This window comes from Perca flavescens, chromosome 4 (genome assembly GCF_004354835.1).
Source record: "Perca flavescens isolate YP-PL-M2 chromosome 4, PFLA_1.0, whole genome shotgun sequence".
In the NCBI taxonomy this organism is placed as follows: Eukaryota; Metazoa; Chordata; class Actinopteri; order Perciformes; family Percidae; genus Perca; species Perca flavescens.
Genome location: NC_041334.1, coordinates 36,579,768 through 36,596,661, shown reverse-complemented (window position 1 = coordinate 36,596,661; position 16,894 = coordinate 36,579,768). Strand labels below are relative to the sequence as shown.

At 40.8% G+C, this 16,894-nt stretch overlaps 1 protein-coding gene across 3 annotated transcripts in view; it reads right to left on the bottom strand.

Annotated features, from left to right (window-relative positions):
* Positions 1–388: 388 nt before the first annotated feature.
* Positions 389–16,894, bottom strand: part of chl1b (cell adhesion molecule L1-like b) — a 68,932-nt gene continuing 52,426 nt past the window's right edge. For 2 of the 3 annotated variants that reach the window (XM_028576690.1, XM_028576691.1), the window contains 8 exons: positions 15,966–16,081; positions 14,882–15,086; positions 14,628–14,750; positions 10,963–11,142; positions 5,093–5,254; positions 4,560–4,691; positions 3,555–3,627; positions 389–1,110 (listed from right to left, as the gene is read on the bottom strand). In XM_028576690.1, coding sequence (XP_028432491.1) covers positions 906–1,110; positions 3,555–3,627; positions 4,560–4,691; positions 5,093–5,254; positions 10,963–11,142; positions 14,628–14,750; positions 14,882–15,086; positions 15,966–16,081 — 1,196 coding nt within the window. In that variant the 3' untranslated portion in view covers positions 389–905. The remainder of the gene's footprint in view (positions 1,111–3,554; positions 3,628–4,559; positions 4,692–5,092; positions 5,255–10,962; positions 11,143–14,627; positions 14,751–14,881; positions 15,087–15,965; positions 16,082–16,894) is intronic. The other variant, XM_028576692.1, reaches the window with a different exon arrangement.

Here is a 16,894-nt window from a genome sequence, read left to right as displayed (position 1 = left end):
CCTGCTACCTCTCGGTTTATTAAAACGCTCCCGTGGGTCGTATCAGACGGTAGAAATAAACAACCTGTATTGTTGTTTGGTTTGGAGGACTTGTTTCCATTTTTGGAGCTTGACCTAGGGACTGCTTCCATATTTTCCATTCCATTATTAGCACAGGGCTGTAACAGCACAGACCGAGGTCTGTAACTTCTACTGTCCAACGCATCTGAATGCTAAAAAAAAAAAAAAAAAAAAAAAAAGACATAAGAGCTACAATTTCATTTTCTTCTAACATGACAGGGAGATTCACGACTCAACAATCACTTCTTATGATATGTCAATTTCCTTGTTATTTTGTCAGGTATAAAACCACTGGAAAAAAATAAGTTAATAAACAACCTTTACACTCTTTTATACTCACATTTAATGAATCAATTTCAAATATAACAGGTCAGTAATATTTGCTCCAATTCAAAAAAAACAATATCAACTTGATTTTCCCACTTATCTGTGGTCTGCTACAAGATGATATCACAGGCAAAGCTGCATATAATGATGTATAATGGAGAGTGGCATTTTCCTGACATTTGTACAAAGAGTACTGCAGTTGAAGTACTGGAGATAAAAAAAAGAAAATTCAAGCCCTCTAAATTGTTTGTGTAATAATTATTTTAAAAAAAAGACACTCCGCACATACAATATACACTATATATACACAGTATTTAGTAATGGTCATTCTGTTGCAACCCGACAAAACAGAGCTTTAAAAGATGAGGGTGGCAGTGTGCAGTTGGAAATGACGCATTACATTTGACACAAAACTTGTGCTCGGTATGGATAATGTCTGTTTCCTCTTTCATTTGTTCCTCCCAGCAGGTTTTAATGAAAACGTTGTCTAGGCGAAGATGGATGGTGGTTTCGGCTCCTCAAGCCGGGGTCTGAATAGTGGCTTTGATCTCGGCGGACACCCTCTTCTCCTTTCGCCCCGCGTACTCGCCGATAAAGGAGCCGTCCTCGTTGAACTGAACGTCCTCGTCCCCGTAGTCCACCAGGCTGTCCCCACTGTCCCCGGCTTTGATCTCTCTGCTCAGCGAGTGTTGGCTGCCCTTCAGTGGCTTCTCGTCGTTGTCACTGCAAGAGAGGCGCGGCGGATTTAGAATCACCTCATTTCACCCATGGCTTCACTCTATGGCTTATTGGAGAAGACGGGGGTGGGGGGCGGTGGGGGTGCAGGCTCAAGCTATCACTGCCTCTACGTTGAGCCTCTGTGACTGACATAAGCATTTACATGTGGTTGACCAATGGGAAATAATCACACAGATGCACATGTTGAGACAATATTAATCATTACGCTGTACGTGCATCAACGCATTTGACAAAGTGATGACTGGAAGACAAATGAGATATTGAGGGGGGCAACCCCAAACTGGTGTTGATCATTGAAGCCACACATTTGAAATGCATCTTAATTGCCGGACTACTAAACGTGTGCTTCTATTGATCTTATTCTTTGCCTGAACAAGGGCACTTCCACATTCTGTCATTTTGTAATCTTACTTCTGTTTTAGTTGGGAAGTAAGATTACTTTGCTTATGGTCGCCAGCTTTATCATCCGTTACTTGCCATAACAAAAATGTTTTAAGCTTAAAGCTTTAGTGTGTAACTTTTTGATATTAATGAACGTCCATTATATTCAAGCCTTCACCTGGTGAGTTGCTACAAAGCTAATTAAGACTATCAGCTCCAAACAACTCTCTCTGTGTTTCTCAGTATGGCTATGTTCAGAATTGCGGGAAAGTGGCATCCGCTCACTTTCCCGCGGGCGGTGCACGATCACGGGAGGCTTGTATCATGTGGACGTGCCTCATGGGGGCGGCAGAAACTACGCACTATAGCTATAAAAATAGCAGTTTTTACATAGAGCAATGGGTTTGTTTTGGAATTAGTATTACCGGTATGTTACAATACTAATTCTGACACAAACACATTCTCTATGTATGCATACAAAGTCATAACTACATTCATAAAGCAAACAGAATATCCAAGTCTATATGAGATGGCGGTGATGGGCAGTGGACATGACACATACCTTTGATGTGGGAGATCTGGGTTCAATTCCCATTGAGATACATCAACCAATGTGTCCCTGAGCAAGACACATAGCCCCTAGTTGCTCCAGAGGCGTGCGACCTTTGTTATATAGCAAAGTCGCTTTGGATAAAAGTGTCAGCTAAATGACATGTTATGTAACCTATACATTTATAAAGGATTATCAGTTAAAAGAATAGTTTGGCATTTTTGGGAAACCACTTGAATTGGTTTTCTAGTTCAGAGTTAGATTAGAAGATGGATACTTCTGTATTGTAAATATGAAGCTCCCATCAGCAGCCGGTTAACTTAGTTTAGCATAAAGACGGGAAACAGCTAGCCCACCAAAGTCCACCTACCAGCACCTCTAAATGAACACATTATATCTAGCTTTTTTAAGTCCATTCAAAAACTCAAGTGTAAAAACAATAATTTATGGTTTAAACAGGTGGTTATGTGCCGGAGTATTTCTTAGCTGGGAGCAGTAACTTTCTGTAGTCTTGTGGTCATTGTGAGGTTGCCAGGCAACCAGCAGGAATTCAAGTCTCAAGCGAAGAAGTAGTTTCTGCCTTTTTCCAGTCTTTGTGCTAGGCTAAGCTAACTGGTTGCTGGAGATTCCTCCATATTTATAGACATGAGAGTGATATGGATTTTCTTATCTAACTCTTGTCAAAAAAGAGCAAATGAGCGTATTTTCCAAAAATGTTGAACTATTCCTTCAAGAAGTTTAATATATTGTTTGTCACCCCCACAAAAGTGAATAATTAGTTTGAAACTAGCCAGTGGTTAAAATAATTTAGGAGGGACTTTACACACAAACTTAGCGATAGATTGATGGATAGCTCCTGGAGTCAACTTGAAGTATAAATCCTGTCACACTGAGGCTCTTTTGACTTCATCACATCAGCATTTGTTGTGCTGTGCAGATCCCACTGATTGGAGAATTAGCCTGGGACTCATACTGCGGTATAGTGTTATGAATTGGACCGCTAAAGAATTAATGAAACATGCCCAGATATTACTGCCCTGGAGATGAGCTGCTTTCAATTACACTGATTGGTTTTAGCGTCTTGCTGAGTGCCGGGCAGCCTGCGTTTAGCTCCTTCTGGACAGAAAATGGCAACATCTGAGCGGCGCGGCGGCTCCCTTTACGATGCAATGTCTATCACAAACAGCAACACAAACCGTATCTAAGATCACAATGTCCTATAAAGGGATGCTACCACTCGGACAACACTGATGTGTAAACAGCTCAGGGATGCTACTGCTGTTTATCACATACTTTCCACTTTCTGGCCATCAAATGTCTTGAACAGGAGAAGCGTGAGGCTCCATGTGAACCTCGTGCATGCTGGGTTGTCTTTTCAGCGAGAGGAGAAATGCAGAGAGAATTACGGAGAGGAGAGGATCGCAGAAGGGAATGTCATACAATGTTGCACGTGAATTGCAGCGAGGTGGTGAAATAGTGCTCTGAGGGGTACGCTTACCTGTATTCACAAAATGTGTCGTCATTCATGCCCTGGGACTCCACGTCTGGGTGAAGGTCCTCTTTTTCTTTTACTGCTCACAAAATGAAAAGATTTCAGTGATTTCCTCAAGAGACGGCTGCCAATGAAGATCCCTGTGTCCCCTGTGTCCCCTGACTGTTCTGTTGTTTGACTAAGTTAAAGTCCCAGTCCCTGATTCCCTTTACTTAAAGATCAGTGCAAGCTTTAGAAAGTATTGCAGTTTCAATCAGTCCCAATTTTTGTAAATATAAATCTAATTTTAGATAAACATCGAGCTCTGTCTCTGTCTATAAAATATCTATAGTATTTATATAAATACTATGCATTTTTTTTATAGAAATGTCTATAAATATTCATATGTGTTGTAACAGAAAAAAAAGACACGGCTCGGGCAAATGAAAGAAAAGGCTGTTGGAGCTACGGTCGGGTGATAATGAGAACTTAATGAGAAAACAAAGGACAGAGCTGCGTCTCGCTCTTTTTTCTGCTGACGAGTGAAGCGATCGCTGCCCAGACGACAACCTGATGGCCATTAGCTGTGAATAATAAAGCAGATAAGAGCTCTCATGTCCCCAATAGGAGGAATAACATTGAGAGACCACAGAGCTTATGTCATCATTCCCCGCTCAGCCACCCCATGTGCAGCATTTGCATTTTTGTCTCGCTGTGGGCTTAGGTTGTTGCTGGAGAAAAAAAAAGCTGCGTGTCTAAATAATGTCAAATTCAAATGCTGGACATGCAGTAGAAATGCTCATTTTCCTATCAATACACAAGCCTATTTCATGTATAAATTTGCATTGAAATAATTGTGTGGCTGCAAGTAAAAAAAAACAACATCAGTTTACATATTCCTGTAATGGCTTCTAGTGTGATTGATAATTTCTTTCATAGCAACAAAGCGCCAAATGGAAATATAATGACGCTCCAAGCAGCAATTACTATTCAAGCAAGGTGATGTGTGTGTGCTTGCAAGTGAGCACCTACCGGAATACTTCCCTCCTTTGTTTCTGTTGACAAAGCAGGCGATCAACACAATGAGTGTGAGGAGAGCGATGGCACACATCAGGCCGATAAACCAGCCCTTGGTGGATATTCCTCCATGGATGCTGGCCAGACCTGAGGAGAACAATACCGTGTGACTTTGACATGCCTTGGCCTTTTCATCAGGACACTTGATTGAATGTTTACATCGACAAAGCCTATCTGATGCGAAGGCAGAAGGTGGCAGGGTGCAAAGCTGATGGAAACGGTCCAGTATAAATATTAAACAGCTAATCCCGCTTGTCTAATTAATCAAGTAAGGAACGCTGTACAAATGTAATTCTTCTCAGCGAGTCCGTGCGGCTAAATTAAATCCTAGTGACACCGCGAAGGGACCACACGCGCTGCAGCTTGAGTCACTGCTCAAGGACGCGCTGGGTGCGCCTGCACTCTGTTCAATAAGAGGTCAAATTAGATTTGCCTGCTTTTTCTTCCTTTTCTTTTCTTTTTTGTGTTATTTTGGTTTCCCTCCTCACCTGTAAACTCGGTCGTGATAACATCTTCAAATATACTAGAATTATCAACCCAGCTGTTAGGGATAAGGCGCAGAGTGTACTCAGTCCCGGGGTCAAGCCCATCAATGATGTGGAAAGTCTTAGAGGTGTTTACGGCCTCTGATATCTTCCAGAGACCCTCACCTGTGCAGAGGATGAATGATCAGGATGGGTTAGTACTAATAAAAACACACAACTATGGAAGCTAGTGAAGATATGAATGAAAAGACACAAAGGACCACTTCAGACACAACACATCTAAAGTAATTCGCTGTTTCGCTAAAAATCACTCTAACAACGTCCAGAAACTCACAGAGAAAAGGAGTAATATGAGCTTACGGTTGTTCATATATGCAATAAAAAACTCTGTGTGCTCTCCTCCAGAAATCCAGCTGATATTTGCAAAGCTGTCACTAACAGCTGAGCTAAAATTCGACAGGGCCGGGACTGAAGGAGAAGTGAGAGAAGATGGGAAAGAAGAGAAGTGGCAAAGAATGGTTAGTAAAGGACAAAGCATATCAAAGCCATGGAGGGGTTAGGAGTGTTGTCATTATGCGATGAAGGATGCTGCTCTTCACCTTCTATTAAAGAAGCAAGCTATCAATTATGTGTGACAGAGGGGGACATTGGCTCCCTCAACAACAAACATGACAAGCGTAATGTGGATATGGAAATGAAGATAAATGGAGATCTACAAAGATCTTAAAGGAGATTTGCCATCAAAACTACGTGATGATTTCAAATGTTCAATATTGTTCTTATTTTACGTCCATTTCATATCACAGAAATACATTTTATACAGCCACACTGGTCCACACTAGTTCAGAAAGTGTCAGTTATACTCGGCCATAGCTAGGATTTTAGAAATACAGCACCGAGGTTGAATTACACCTACATTTTTTTTTCACTGGACAGAAAAAGTAAACACTTACAGTAGATATTTTTTCCCCCCATTAAATTGACTGTTCATTTATATTTCCTGTATGGTTCATCTCCCTGCATGACAATCGGAATAACACCAAATACCTTTATTATATTCCGTCGGGTTTAATATTTTTTGCCTAAAAGCAGTCAAATTTAAGGATGTTTAGTAGCGCTACTGCTAATGATTATTTTCATTCTCTACTAATCTCTTGATTATTTTTTTATTCATTGATTAATCATTTAGTCTTTGAAATTTCAGAAAATAGTGAAAAATGCTGAGCACCCGTTACCGGGGTCATGCTGAGCCTACAAATGTCTAATTTTGTCCAACTCGGCCCAAAACCCAAATCAATTTCATTTACAATGATATCAATTAAACAAAAGCAATACATCTTGAAATTTGAGAAGCTGGAACCAAAGAAGCTTTTGGCATTGATATGTACTGTATATATGATAAATGACTGATTACTGAATTACTAAAAACAATTATATTTTATGTCAATTGTTCTGAAAGCAAGAGCAAATTCTAGCTGTTTCTAAGCTGGTTCTGCCTCAGACATATCATGTAACGTAGCCTTTTGATACCCAACTGGGAAGACAAACAATCTAATAATGTAGTGAATGATGGGCGTCATTAGTATGGAAAAAGCATGCTTTGATAGCAGCTGTCGAAGCCAGTCAACAAAGCACAATCCACTTCATTTCCCCACGGCAAACATGCAAATCTTCTGCTGTGTCTCCAGCTCAGGTGCCTTATTTGCTCAGGTGATAATTTGGCACACAACACCTGCGTCTGTGCTATCCATCCCAACCACTGCAAATGACACTCTCTGACCAATGTTGATGGATTAGTCTGCAACTATGGTAATTCCAATCATTGGAACCGAGCGACGACTTCAACTCACATAGGTCCCTAAACTAAAAATAGCCCAAGGCTGGTTGCCGTGTTTTGTCACCGGACTCCTCAGTTCGCTATTGAATGCAGCAGAAAGCAGCTGCTCGCCCAGCAGGGAGCTGATGCCCCGGAAGATGCCTCTTCAAAGTCTGGAGGCTTTTTGTACGAGGAGAGGCCAGAAAATATTCTAGTACAGGAGCCTTTAACAGCTTCCACTTATCCACTTATCTCAGTGTCCTGTAAATATCACCCTCCCAGTATGAGCTCATCCTCACTATTTTTCTCTCAGCTCAGATGCTGCCCCAGACAACTTTGCGTCCCTAAGCGGTGTTGCTGTTTACCCAGTTGAATATTACATGGAAATGCCAGGTGACTGTTGGGTCAATACACTGACGTGTAGAGGGGGAACCGAGGCCCAACAAATCAATCACTGACAATTAGACACATTTGTCCCCTTCTAGTGACTGCACTCTACAGCTTCACTGTCGGGTTGGGATATAGATCTAGTATCTTAGATTTCCCCATGGTGCAGCAGAGAAATTAAAAACAGCTTATTCATCAGTATGCACTTGTTTTATAACCAACAATAAAACGGAGCTGTTACTTTACATCTTAATGCTTGTTTTAACTGGAAACAACACCAACTGTTAAAAGAATCTGATAACATTTGACTTCTCTTTTGCCTTTTTATATCTTGGAAAACTTCCTGAAGGAAGTCAGTAGAGGAAACACATACCTCCTGAAGATTTTGGTAATACTTTACTTGAAGGTATCGACACGGTCGTGAACGTGTCATAAACGTTATAAACAAGTCATAAACGTTTATGACTTCTGTCATTAAGTGTCATTCGGTTTTTGTCATTACAAGATGACATTGTTTGGGTTTTCTTGATTTCTTGATTATGACAATTTGACATTAATCAAAGTGACATTACCAGAAGTTGTCTTGGTCATGACAATTTGACATTAATTTGTTTGGGATGTCTTTGTCACGACAACTTGACATTAACCAGGATGACATCACCAGAGGATGTCTTTGTCATGACAACTTGACATAATGCCATCCTGTTTAATGTCAAGTTGTCTTAATAAGGACACTCCAAAGAAATTTAATGTCAAGTTGTCATGACGAATACATCTTCTGGTAATGTCATACTGGTTAATGTCAAGTTGTCATTACAAAGACCACTTCTGGTAACGTCACTTTGATTAATGTCAAGTTGTCATAATCAAACAACCCAAATAATGTCATCTTGTCATGACAAAAACCGAATGACTTAATGACAGAAGTCATAAACGTGTATGACTTGTTTATAACGTTTATGACACGTGTGATGTCATAGTTATGAGAGTGTCATGTCACGATTATGTCAATACCTTCAAGTAAAGTGTTACCAAGATTTTCATGGTTGCAAGCAAAAAACCTATTACCAAATACTGGCTTCCCACTACGAAACTCTTAATAAACATAAACTCTATCCGCAGTAGGGAGAAATTGACTTTTATGCTGCGTCTTCAAAAGGAGAAAAGGAGAGGAATACTGGGAAAAATGGGATTTCTACAAACACAGAGATGATTAATTCTACTCTACTCTATTTCTGTATGTCAAGATGAACCTGTATGCATTGTGAACTCCCACGCTCATCTTATATTCATATTTGCACCTACTTATTGTCATGTCCTATCCCTCTTTTGTATATTAAAGTATATTAAAAAAAAGAAGCTGAAATTGCTAATAGCCTACATCATATGGAGGTATGTTGTTTGTTTCAATTTACTTTGAGCCAACAGCCAAACAAATGAGTCCAGGGGTCATCACATCACCTACTGCAAAATCTTCAAACAACAAACTGTATTTGGTTTGCCTTTTTTTCCCCCATTTATTTCACTGGTTCTGTATTTCTCTGCAGATTGATGCTTGTTTTGTCAGAATGTGCAGCAGCTCTACCTATGGTGGAACGAGTGGGTTTGGTCACTGGGGACTTTGGAGTGCTTGGAGGTGAGGGGGAAGCTGACTTGCCTGAAAAGAAAGACAGACCTTGTGGTTATCAAGTGGGAAAGAGCTTGGGGCGCTACATTTTACTGTTAGCACGCATGCTATTTTCAGCTAAATTAGTAACTAGTCAGGTCTACTGTGAAACATCTAGAGTCGAAAAATTACATTTCACATTCATTTTCTGTTTGCACATCATTAATAGGAAGAAGGTTGGATGTCGGATGCTCTTCATGGGTTTGGCTCTTGAAGCATAATTTAATTCCTCAGCTTGAGTTAGACATGTTGTCTGCTGTTGCTAGGATAAAAGTCAATATTCGTTTACAGTCGCTAATGAGCCAAGATTAATATGAATTTCTAATTAGGTTACTCATTACCATTGCTATTAGAGAGGAAGCCACAAACTTTATCTAAGAAGAAGTTGACAATTTTCTAATGAAAAGAGGCATCGCGGTGCTCTCTGCTGATGGCAAGGGCTAACAGCAGACAAGGTCAATTATCTGCAAAGGAGCCGAGTGTTTGGAGCTTTTTAATTTTGTGCGGGAAAAATAAAATGTGTCGGCCATTTTGAGACTCACAACCTGATGATTTCATTCAGGCCTGTAGCATTCACATCTGTCTAAAATTTCTACATCTAAAGCATGCAACCGCTACCTAAAATAATAATCATGACTGTAAAACATGTCATATTAACATACAGCAAATTTAGAAACATATCATTCCTGTAACAGCAGCATTTCAGAGCAGTTTGAAATTGTATGTGTATGACATGCCACAGTATCTACATGAATGCAGATCTACATACTGAGGCCAAGGGTGGAAGTCAAAGTGGAAGCTGCGAAAGGAAAAAAAAAAAAAAGACAAGAAAATAAAATAAAAAGACAACAGGGACAAGCAATGCTAAGCAGACGTTCACAGACGACACATTCACACAGTGCACACTGTATGATCAAAGGGAATGCTCAAAGCGATGCACGTTTTAATGGTGTGAGAGAAAGCAGGCAGACGACAATTAACAGAAACATTACTGACATTTAAACACATAGTGATAGTACAGCTGGCACAAATACCTTTCATGCTACAATCTTAAGAGTCTCCCACACACATCCTCACACACAGCTCCATAAAGTTCAATACATAAAAAATTAGTCCTTCTCCCTGTAATAATTTTTGCTGACTTTTCAGCATGTCAGTAAACAACTTCTAAGAGCCAATCAAGTTTCTTTCTGTAAATTGTAAGGACTCTTCCAGTAAACAATAAGTAATCGCTCGCATATTCAACACCTGCAGTGCGTTTCAACATTGTGTTTTTGCATAACACAACTTGAATGACATACTAAATTTCTTTGGCATGCATTTGTATTTAAAGCCCCACCGCATTATTTATGCTGATAGTATCTGTTGTTGCAGGCGATTTAACTGACACTCAGGTGAAAGTACAGTTTCCTGTTTCATTTCCCGTCCAGTCGTTCATACCACCGCCTGCAATCTCACAAAAGCTTGACTCCAGTTTGAGCCAGCTGAGGTATGGCGTGCAGTCCTCAACAAATGATATGTAATTGAAAAGAATAAATTACATCCTACCAGCCGTCTCATTATGATTACTTACCCACCAACTCTTTCATGATTACACAATTCAGTATCAAAACCTTCAGTTTCCCTCCTGCTCAAAGCAATTTTCTTTCTTAGCTGATTGTTTCATAGCTCGTGCTCTCCGTCCAATCAATAAGCACTTGCTCTCTCATGACAGTGACAAATGAATACCTCCACTACACCCATGTGAAATTGTTTATCCACAAAAATTACTTACATGGAGATATAAAAAGCTTGGCTGCCCAGGCATAGATCATATTCCGGTAGTTCAATGCCATTTTTGAAATAGTGAAATGGCTTTGTCACCTACTTCACTTAGCCTGGATGCTGCCCAGCCAATTCTGCACCTCAAAGCTCGTCTGTGTTCTCATTGTCTCACCCACACCCGTGAGATTATCCACACATAGACCACCTAGTCAATTGCTTTCTGGAACCGCCATCACTCACTTGTTTCTAGAGTAGTGGTGCACTCCTCGCTGACAACGGGCCCGCAGCCCACCGTGGTGCAGGAGCGCAGGTAAAATTTGTATTTGCTCACAGGCTCCAAGTCGCGCAGGTTCCACTTGGTGGTGTCGGGGTTGCTGATGTCTACTGTCTGCAGTGGCCCCATTTCTTCTGTGTCGTTGACTAGATGGGAAAATAGCAACGAAAAAAAAAAAAAAAGGGGGGGTTAATGCTTTTGATTAAGGCAATAACATATATATATATATATATATATATATATATATATATTTAAATAGTGACTACAGTATGTGATTCCTGTAAAGGTAAAGGTACTTCATTGTCACATAGCAAAATTCATTCTCTGCATTTAACCCATCCCTCAAGGGAGCAGTGGGCAGCAAATTACAGCGCCCGGGACCAACTCCAGTGCCTTGATCAAGGGCACTGACTGGAGAACCTAGTACATGTTTATGATGGTGGAAGAAACCAGAGCACCTGGAGGAAACCCACGCAAATATGGGGAGAACACGCAAACTCCACACAGAAAGGACCCGTAACAACCTGGATTCAAACCCAGAACCTTCTCGCCGTGAGGCCACAGTGCTAACCATTGGGCCACCATACGTTGGCACACATTGAAATGATTTTACTTTCAGCACTCTGTTTTGAAACACACAACTCTGGCATTTCAAATGACTTCCAAGTGACAATCGCAAGACATTTCAGTGATGCCAAAGAAAGCAAATGTCACTTGTCATTTTGGCTTGCGCATCTTCTTTTGTTGGCTTTAGCCACAACATGACAACTTGTCATATACTTGTTTGGTTTAATACCCCTTTACAAAGGTTTTTTATTTTTATTTTTTTGCATGTAACAAACAGATTGTGTCCTGCACATTCACTAGAATGTATCAGTGTTGTCTTTCTCTTTGTGATTGGATCTCATTTATCACTACGTAAAGCAACACAGTAGGTAGGGAGGTGGCATTTATGTTCTTTGTAGCAAAAACAAACACAGCAGGTGTGCAGGTGACCTTTGCTGTGAAAGAGGTGCTACGTCTCTCTGGTAGGAGGCGACAGAAACAATGACAAGAATGTGTTAGTCTGTCTCTTTTTGCCTGGTCACCACCCACTGTTATTAGACATCACGCTTTTTATTTTGTTGTTTTGTTTTGTAGGGACAAAAACGGTCCATTTTTGGTAAATTATGCAATCCTGGCTGTTGCAGAGAAGAGGCCACACACATTACATTTCTAAAACTACCCTATGGATGGATACTTTGTCAGTTATCACACTCAGGCCTGACAGTTGGTGCACATGATCTTATAGAGTGAACTGGCTGAAGGCTGCGGACTTTGGCTCCTTTACAACATTTCCAAATATCCTTTAGACCTACTTGGCCAAAAATGGTTGACCTTGTGTAGTGTGAAACAGACTAAGACTTACTAACACTGAAATCTGAGAATGACCCGACAGTTAGTTCTGAGCTCAAATGGGAATAAAAACAGAATGAATTGAAGCCAAGGTAATTTTTACTCCCACTGGTGTAGATCAGTGGAGAGCAAACTTCACTCGCTCCAGTCCTGATAACATTGCTCTACAGTACCTCTAATATAGAAAATGTTAAAAAATGTGCAATCTGCACAAATATACAACTGCAAATAAAGTGAAAGAGTTCTTACATACATTTTGATTTTAGACTACATTTGCAGTGTAAGTGTAAACTGTAGCTACTCTGCCACACAAAAGTAATGCAGCCAATTGCTCTGAACAATTGAAATGACAGAATGGATCGAGTGTGAGCCCTCGTCTTCACCTTTGTGACACACTTATCTTAGCCTTGTCAAGTGGTGTGACTAGCTTCCTGAGAGGCAGGCTAGTAGTTGTTTAGTCTGCACTGGCCTGCTCGGTCCAAGGCATTAGTGTGCTTTCGGAGCTCTTGAACGCAGTGTGACCATGCCACCCACTCAATGCTGAGGGGATACATTTAGCCTTTAAATTAAGGAATTTATTTAGTGATTTAGGAAAGAATACTGACAAAAAAATCTCGATGAGTTTAGTGAACAGCTATTATTACAAAGTTAGTCAAGTGCCTTTTGGTCGGGGACACTAACCTAACATACATGTTTTGGGTGGTGGGAGGAAACTGGAGCACCTGGAGAAAACCCACGTGAACACAAGGGAGAAATGCAAACTCCGCACAGAAACTTGCTGTGTAACCACGGAGCCGCCGTGACCTCGACAGGTATTGGTAGAGAGAAAAAAAAAACAACCTGTATCATATTCCCATCTCCTGGACGTATTCCTCCATATTTATTAGCAGGCCAGTTTACTGATACACTCACTGATCATCTTTGGTGACAACTTGATTCAATGATCAAAAGGTTTCACACAGAAAATGTGCCACTTCAAAGCAGGTTAGTTTAACCGTTTAAACGCCCTGTTATTCCTGAATGCTCAGCGTGTTAAACGACATTCAAACAGGCCTTCCTGTGAAACCTGTGAGACGTGAAGCTATTACAGGCTGCGGTGAAGATGGGGCGTAGCCCTAAAACAGCTGCGCTGCAGCTTGAGATTCCCTTTGTGTCGCTGATGATACACTGACAGCTGGCCACATTATCCTCAACATTTCGCACATGACTTCCCTCAAGGGGACTTAAAAAAAAAAAGTCACACTTCAAAGAGCCTATCAGCTTTATTGCTGTGGTACAATGAAAACGTCCTCTCCTGAAATACTGCATGACACTTGGCCCGCTTGTGCAGCCGCCAAATCAAACTCAATTAGCGGGGAAATGCGGCACTAAGACGTTGTTGGAAGTTAGTCATTGGCTTTGTATGACTTTTGTTTAAGGACAGCAAAAGTGTGTGCACACATGGGATGCGTTCAGTGACGGTATCCCCCGGGACTGTGAGCTATGGTGAAGATGTCCCCTGAGGACAGGATGGGGTCAGTAAAGCTAGACCTTAACAGACTGTGACACAGTGGCCTTGGTCAGCACTAGCTGATCCATGATGGTGACACGCAGGCCAGCAGACATCACCCTGACATGTCTCCTATACAGACACTCTGATCTCCCCGTGACCCCGAGCCCTATTAGAGCAGCACAATGATTTTCCTTCCCTGGCTGAGGATCATGGGTTAGACAATCACCAAGATCCTCCTCCTTTCTTTAACCAACATACTCCTGGAGTGTAAATTCTTGTCTGTATCAATACAATATAGAGGTAGAGGCTGTGTGTTTAAAAAGAGTGAGGCTGTTAAGGTCTCTGATATACTGTTTCCAAATGGAAACATATGGCCTGTGTGTTTTTGTATATAATGACTTTTTTTTTTAAGAGGGTACAAGCTGTCAAGAAACACAGGGATGTAAACACTATTAACCCTTTGGCATCTGAGGGTGTTTTCAGACACACTGATCACAAAGATGGGTTTGGCATGCTCTGATATTGTTGTCTATGTGAACAAATCTAAGCTGTATTTTCAAAGTACCATGACATTTTTTTATAATATAATCATAGTAGAATGTATTTCATGATTGTACTTCTTTTTTAAACAACTGGTAAATAAACAAGTTGTAAAAAGTGAAAAAAGCAATACATCCAAGTGGCAACACAGGGGCATCACCATTATATCTGAGTTAGTTAAGCAGGAGGCGTAGGAATACGTACTGAGCTGATACTCGAGGAGGTACCCGGTGAGAATCCCATTAGGCTCCAATGGCGGGGCCCAGACCAGAGAGACAGTGTGCTTCTGTACGTCTGTGACCCTGAAAACAGGATTTTTCTCTGGGACTGTGGGGGAAAAAAGGTAATACACACAGTAAGCAGTCAACTTCTGCAACCCAGTTTCCTTGGTTATTATTAGATTTTCCCTTCAGTAGTTGTGAATCAATACGCTCCATGCTGTTTTTCCACAATCCTACCTCCCTCCGGGGTTTTGAAGTTGAGGGGATTGCTGCCGGGGCCGTTGCCCCGCCCGTTGAAGGTCATGACGATGAGGCTGTACTCAGAGAAGGGCCTTAGTCCCGGTACCGTGGCGTGGTTCTTGTCCCCGGGGAATGTTAGCGTATGTTTGTCTCCGTGGCTTTTCTTTGAGGCCGCCAGACTGCGCAGACGCCACCAGTTTATCTGCATTGGGAAAGAGACACACAGAGCCGCTCGTCACTTGTTAAAACTCACTTTTGTCTTGTGTTTATAACTTTGAGTTTTTAAGTGTTTTAATCTTTTATTTCCATTGGTATTTTATTTCCTTTTTCCTTGCTCATTTACTGTTTGGGTCTTACTGTATTTTAACAATTTTTATCATGTGAAGCACTTTGCAACTTTGTCTGTAAATGGTGCTATATCAAATAAAAATATTATTATTTCATATTATATTCTCAGCAGTGGCACCAAAGCATCAAACTGTGTACATGTATAAGTTTGAGAGAATGCTGAATTAAGCCCTATTCGCATAGCCGAAGGGAATTCCCCCCCCGCATCTGTTATTGGGGCCGCTTATTCACACAGGTTAAGCGAGGTCTATAATTTACTCGAATTTACTGACATTATCCCCCACATATGATGTCAAGGCTCTGTCTAAACTTTCCTTTATAACTGCCAATGCAGCCAATACGACTGCAAATCACAGAGACACCGATTGGCACGGGACTAAAATGATCACACAACCTCTGTGCTTGGCAAAATAAGGTCATTAATTTGTGATGGAATTTTTACATGACAAATAACAGACATCGCAGATTCGCACGGGATTAAGATCACAGACGACCTCCGTGAATATTACTAATTACAGAAGTCCCCAGGTAATATTAGTCCCGTGCAAATAGGGCTTTAGTTATTCTGTTTTATTTTTGTTTTGTTTTTTTCTGGTGGTCTGTACAGAAAAACAGTGAGCTGGCTAAGTAAAGGAGACAGAGTGGGGTGAGAGAAGCAAATGTTTGGATCAAGGTCAGGGCCTTTCCTTTTAAGCTGTGTCTAAAAGCAAAAGGTCTGTTTTTGAGGTATTACCCTGTAGCCTCCCAGATGTCCATGTAACTTGTCCTTGTGTACACGTGCCCAGCTAACCTTGACCACTGAGCTGTTCATCACCTCCACAGCTACATTCTCAGGTGCAGCAGAGGGAACTGCGGAGGCAAACACACGTTACAATCTGCAGTTAAAGCTGAAAGTCAGTCCAGGAAAAACAGAGCTGTGAGGAAAGTCATACAACAATGATAAACTAGTTTGAGTTATGCTGAAAACAACTCAAATGATTCCATTACTATTACTATACAACTAGCTTCACTTACTGATCACCTATTTACAGGAGCGCCTACAACATTAGGGATTAAAATCAATGGATTCTTCAATACCTACACTCACACAAGCTAATGCAAATGATAAAAACTACTGAGCTACAGGGTGTAACTACTGCACTTAATAACACCACATTTGAGTGAGGACACAACAAGGAGGAGAGTAATGACCTGAGAATACTTCCTGGGGGCAAGTCCAGAAGAAAGCTAAACACAGAAAATACAGGAAACTTCTGTACAGGCTGTTTTTCTCTTGAGAAACTGGAACTGCTACAGTACACAACTGTGAAACTTAAAGTCCAAATCAAACTCTAAAACTTTTCAACGGAATTTTAAAACTTGAAAACAAATCATTTTCCAAAGTTCACCCGACTTAAGCAGACAGGGATTTCAATTAAACAATCTTCTTCAATCTTTCTCCATAAGATCATATATATCCTAAAGCTACACTGGCTACTTTGATCTTTGGTAGAGCCAAATGGCAGCAAGGGGTGATTAGAAGGTCTGAACTTCAATAACCAGAAACTATACTATATAGTATACGTTTAAGTCAGAACTCCAGACACACAACAAAGTGATACAAATATCCAAAGGTCTTCAGAAAACTTTATTATTTTAATTTCATTTGAGAGCAGAAAAGTT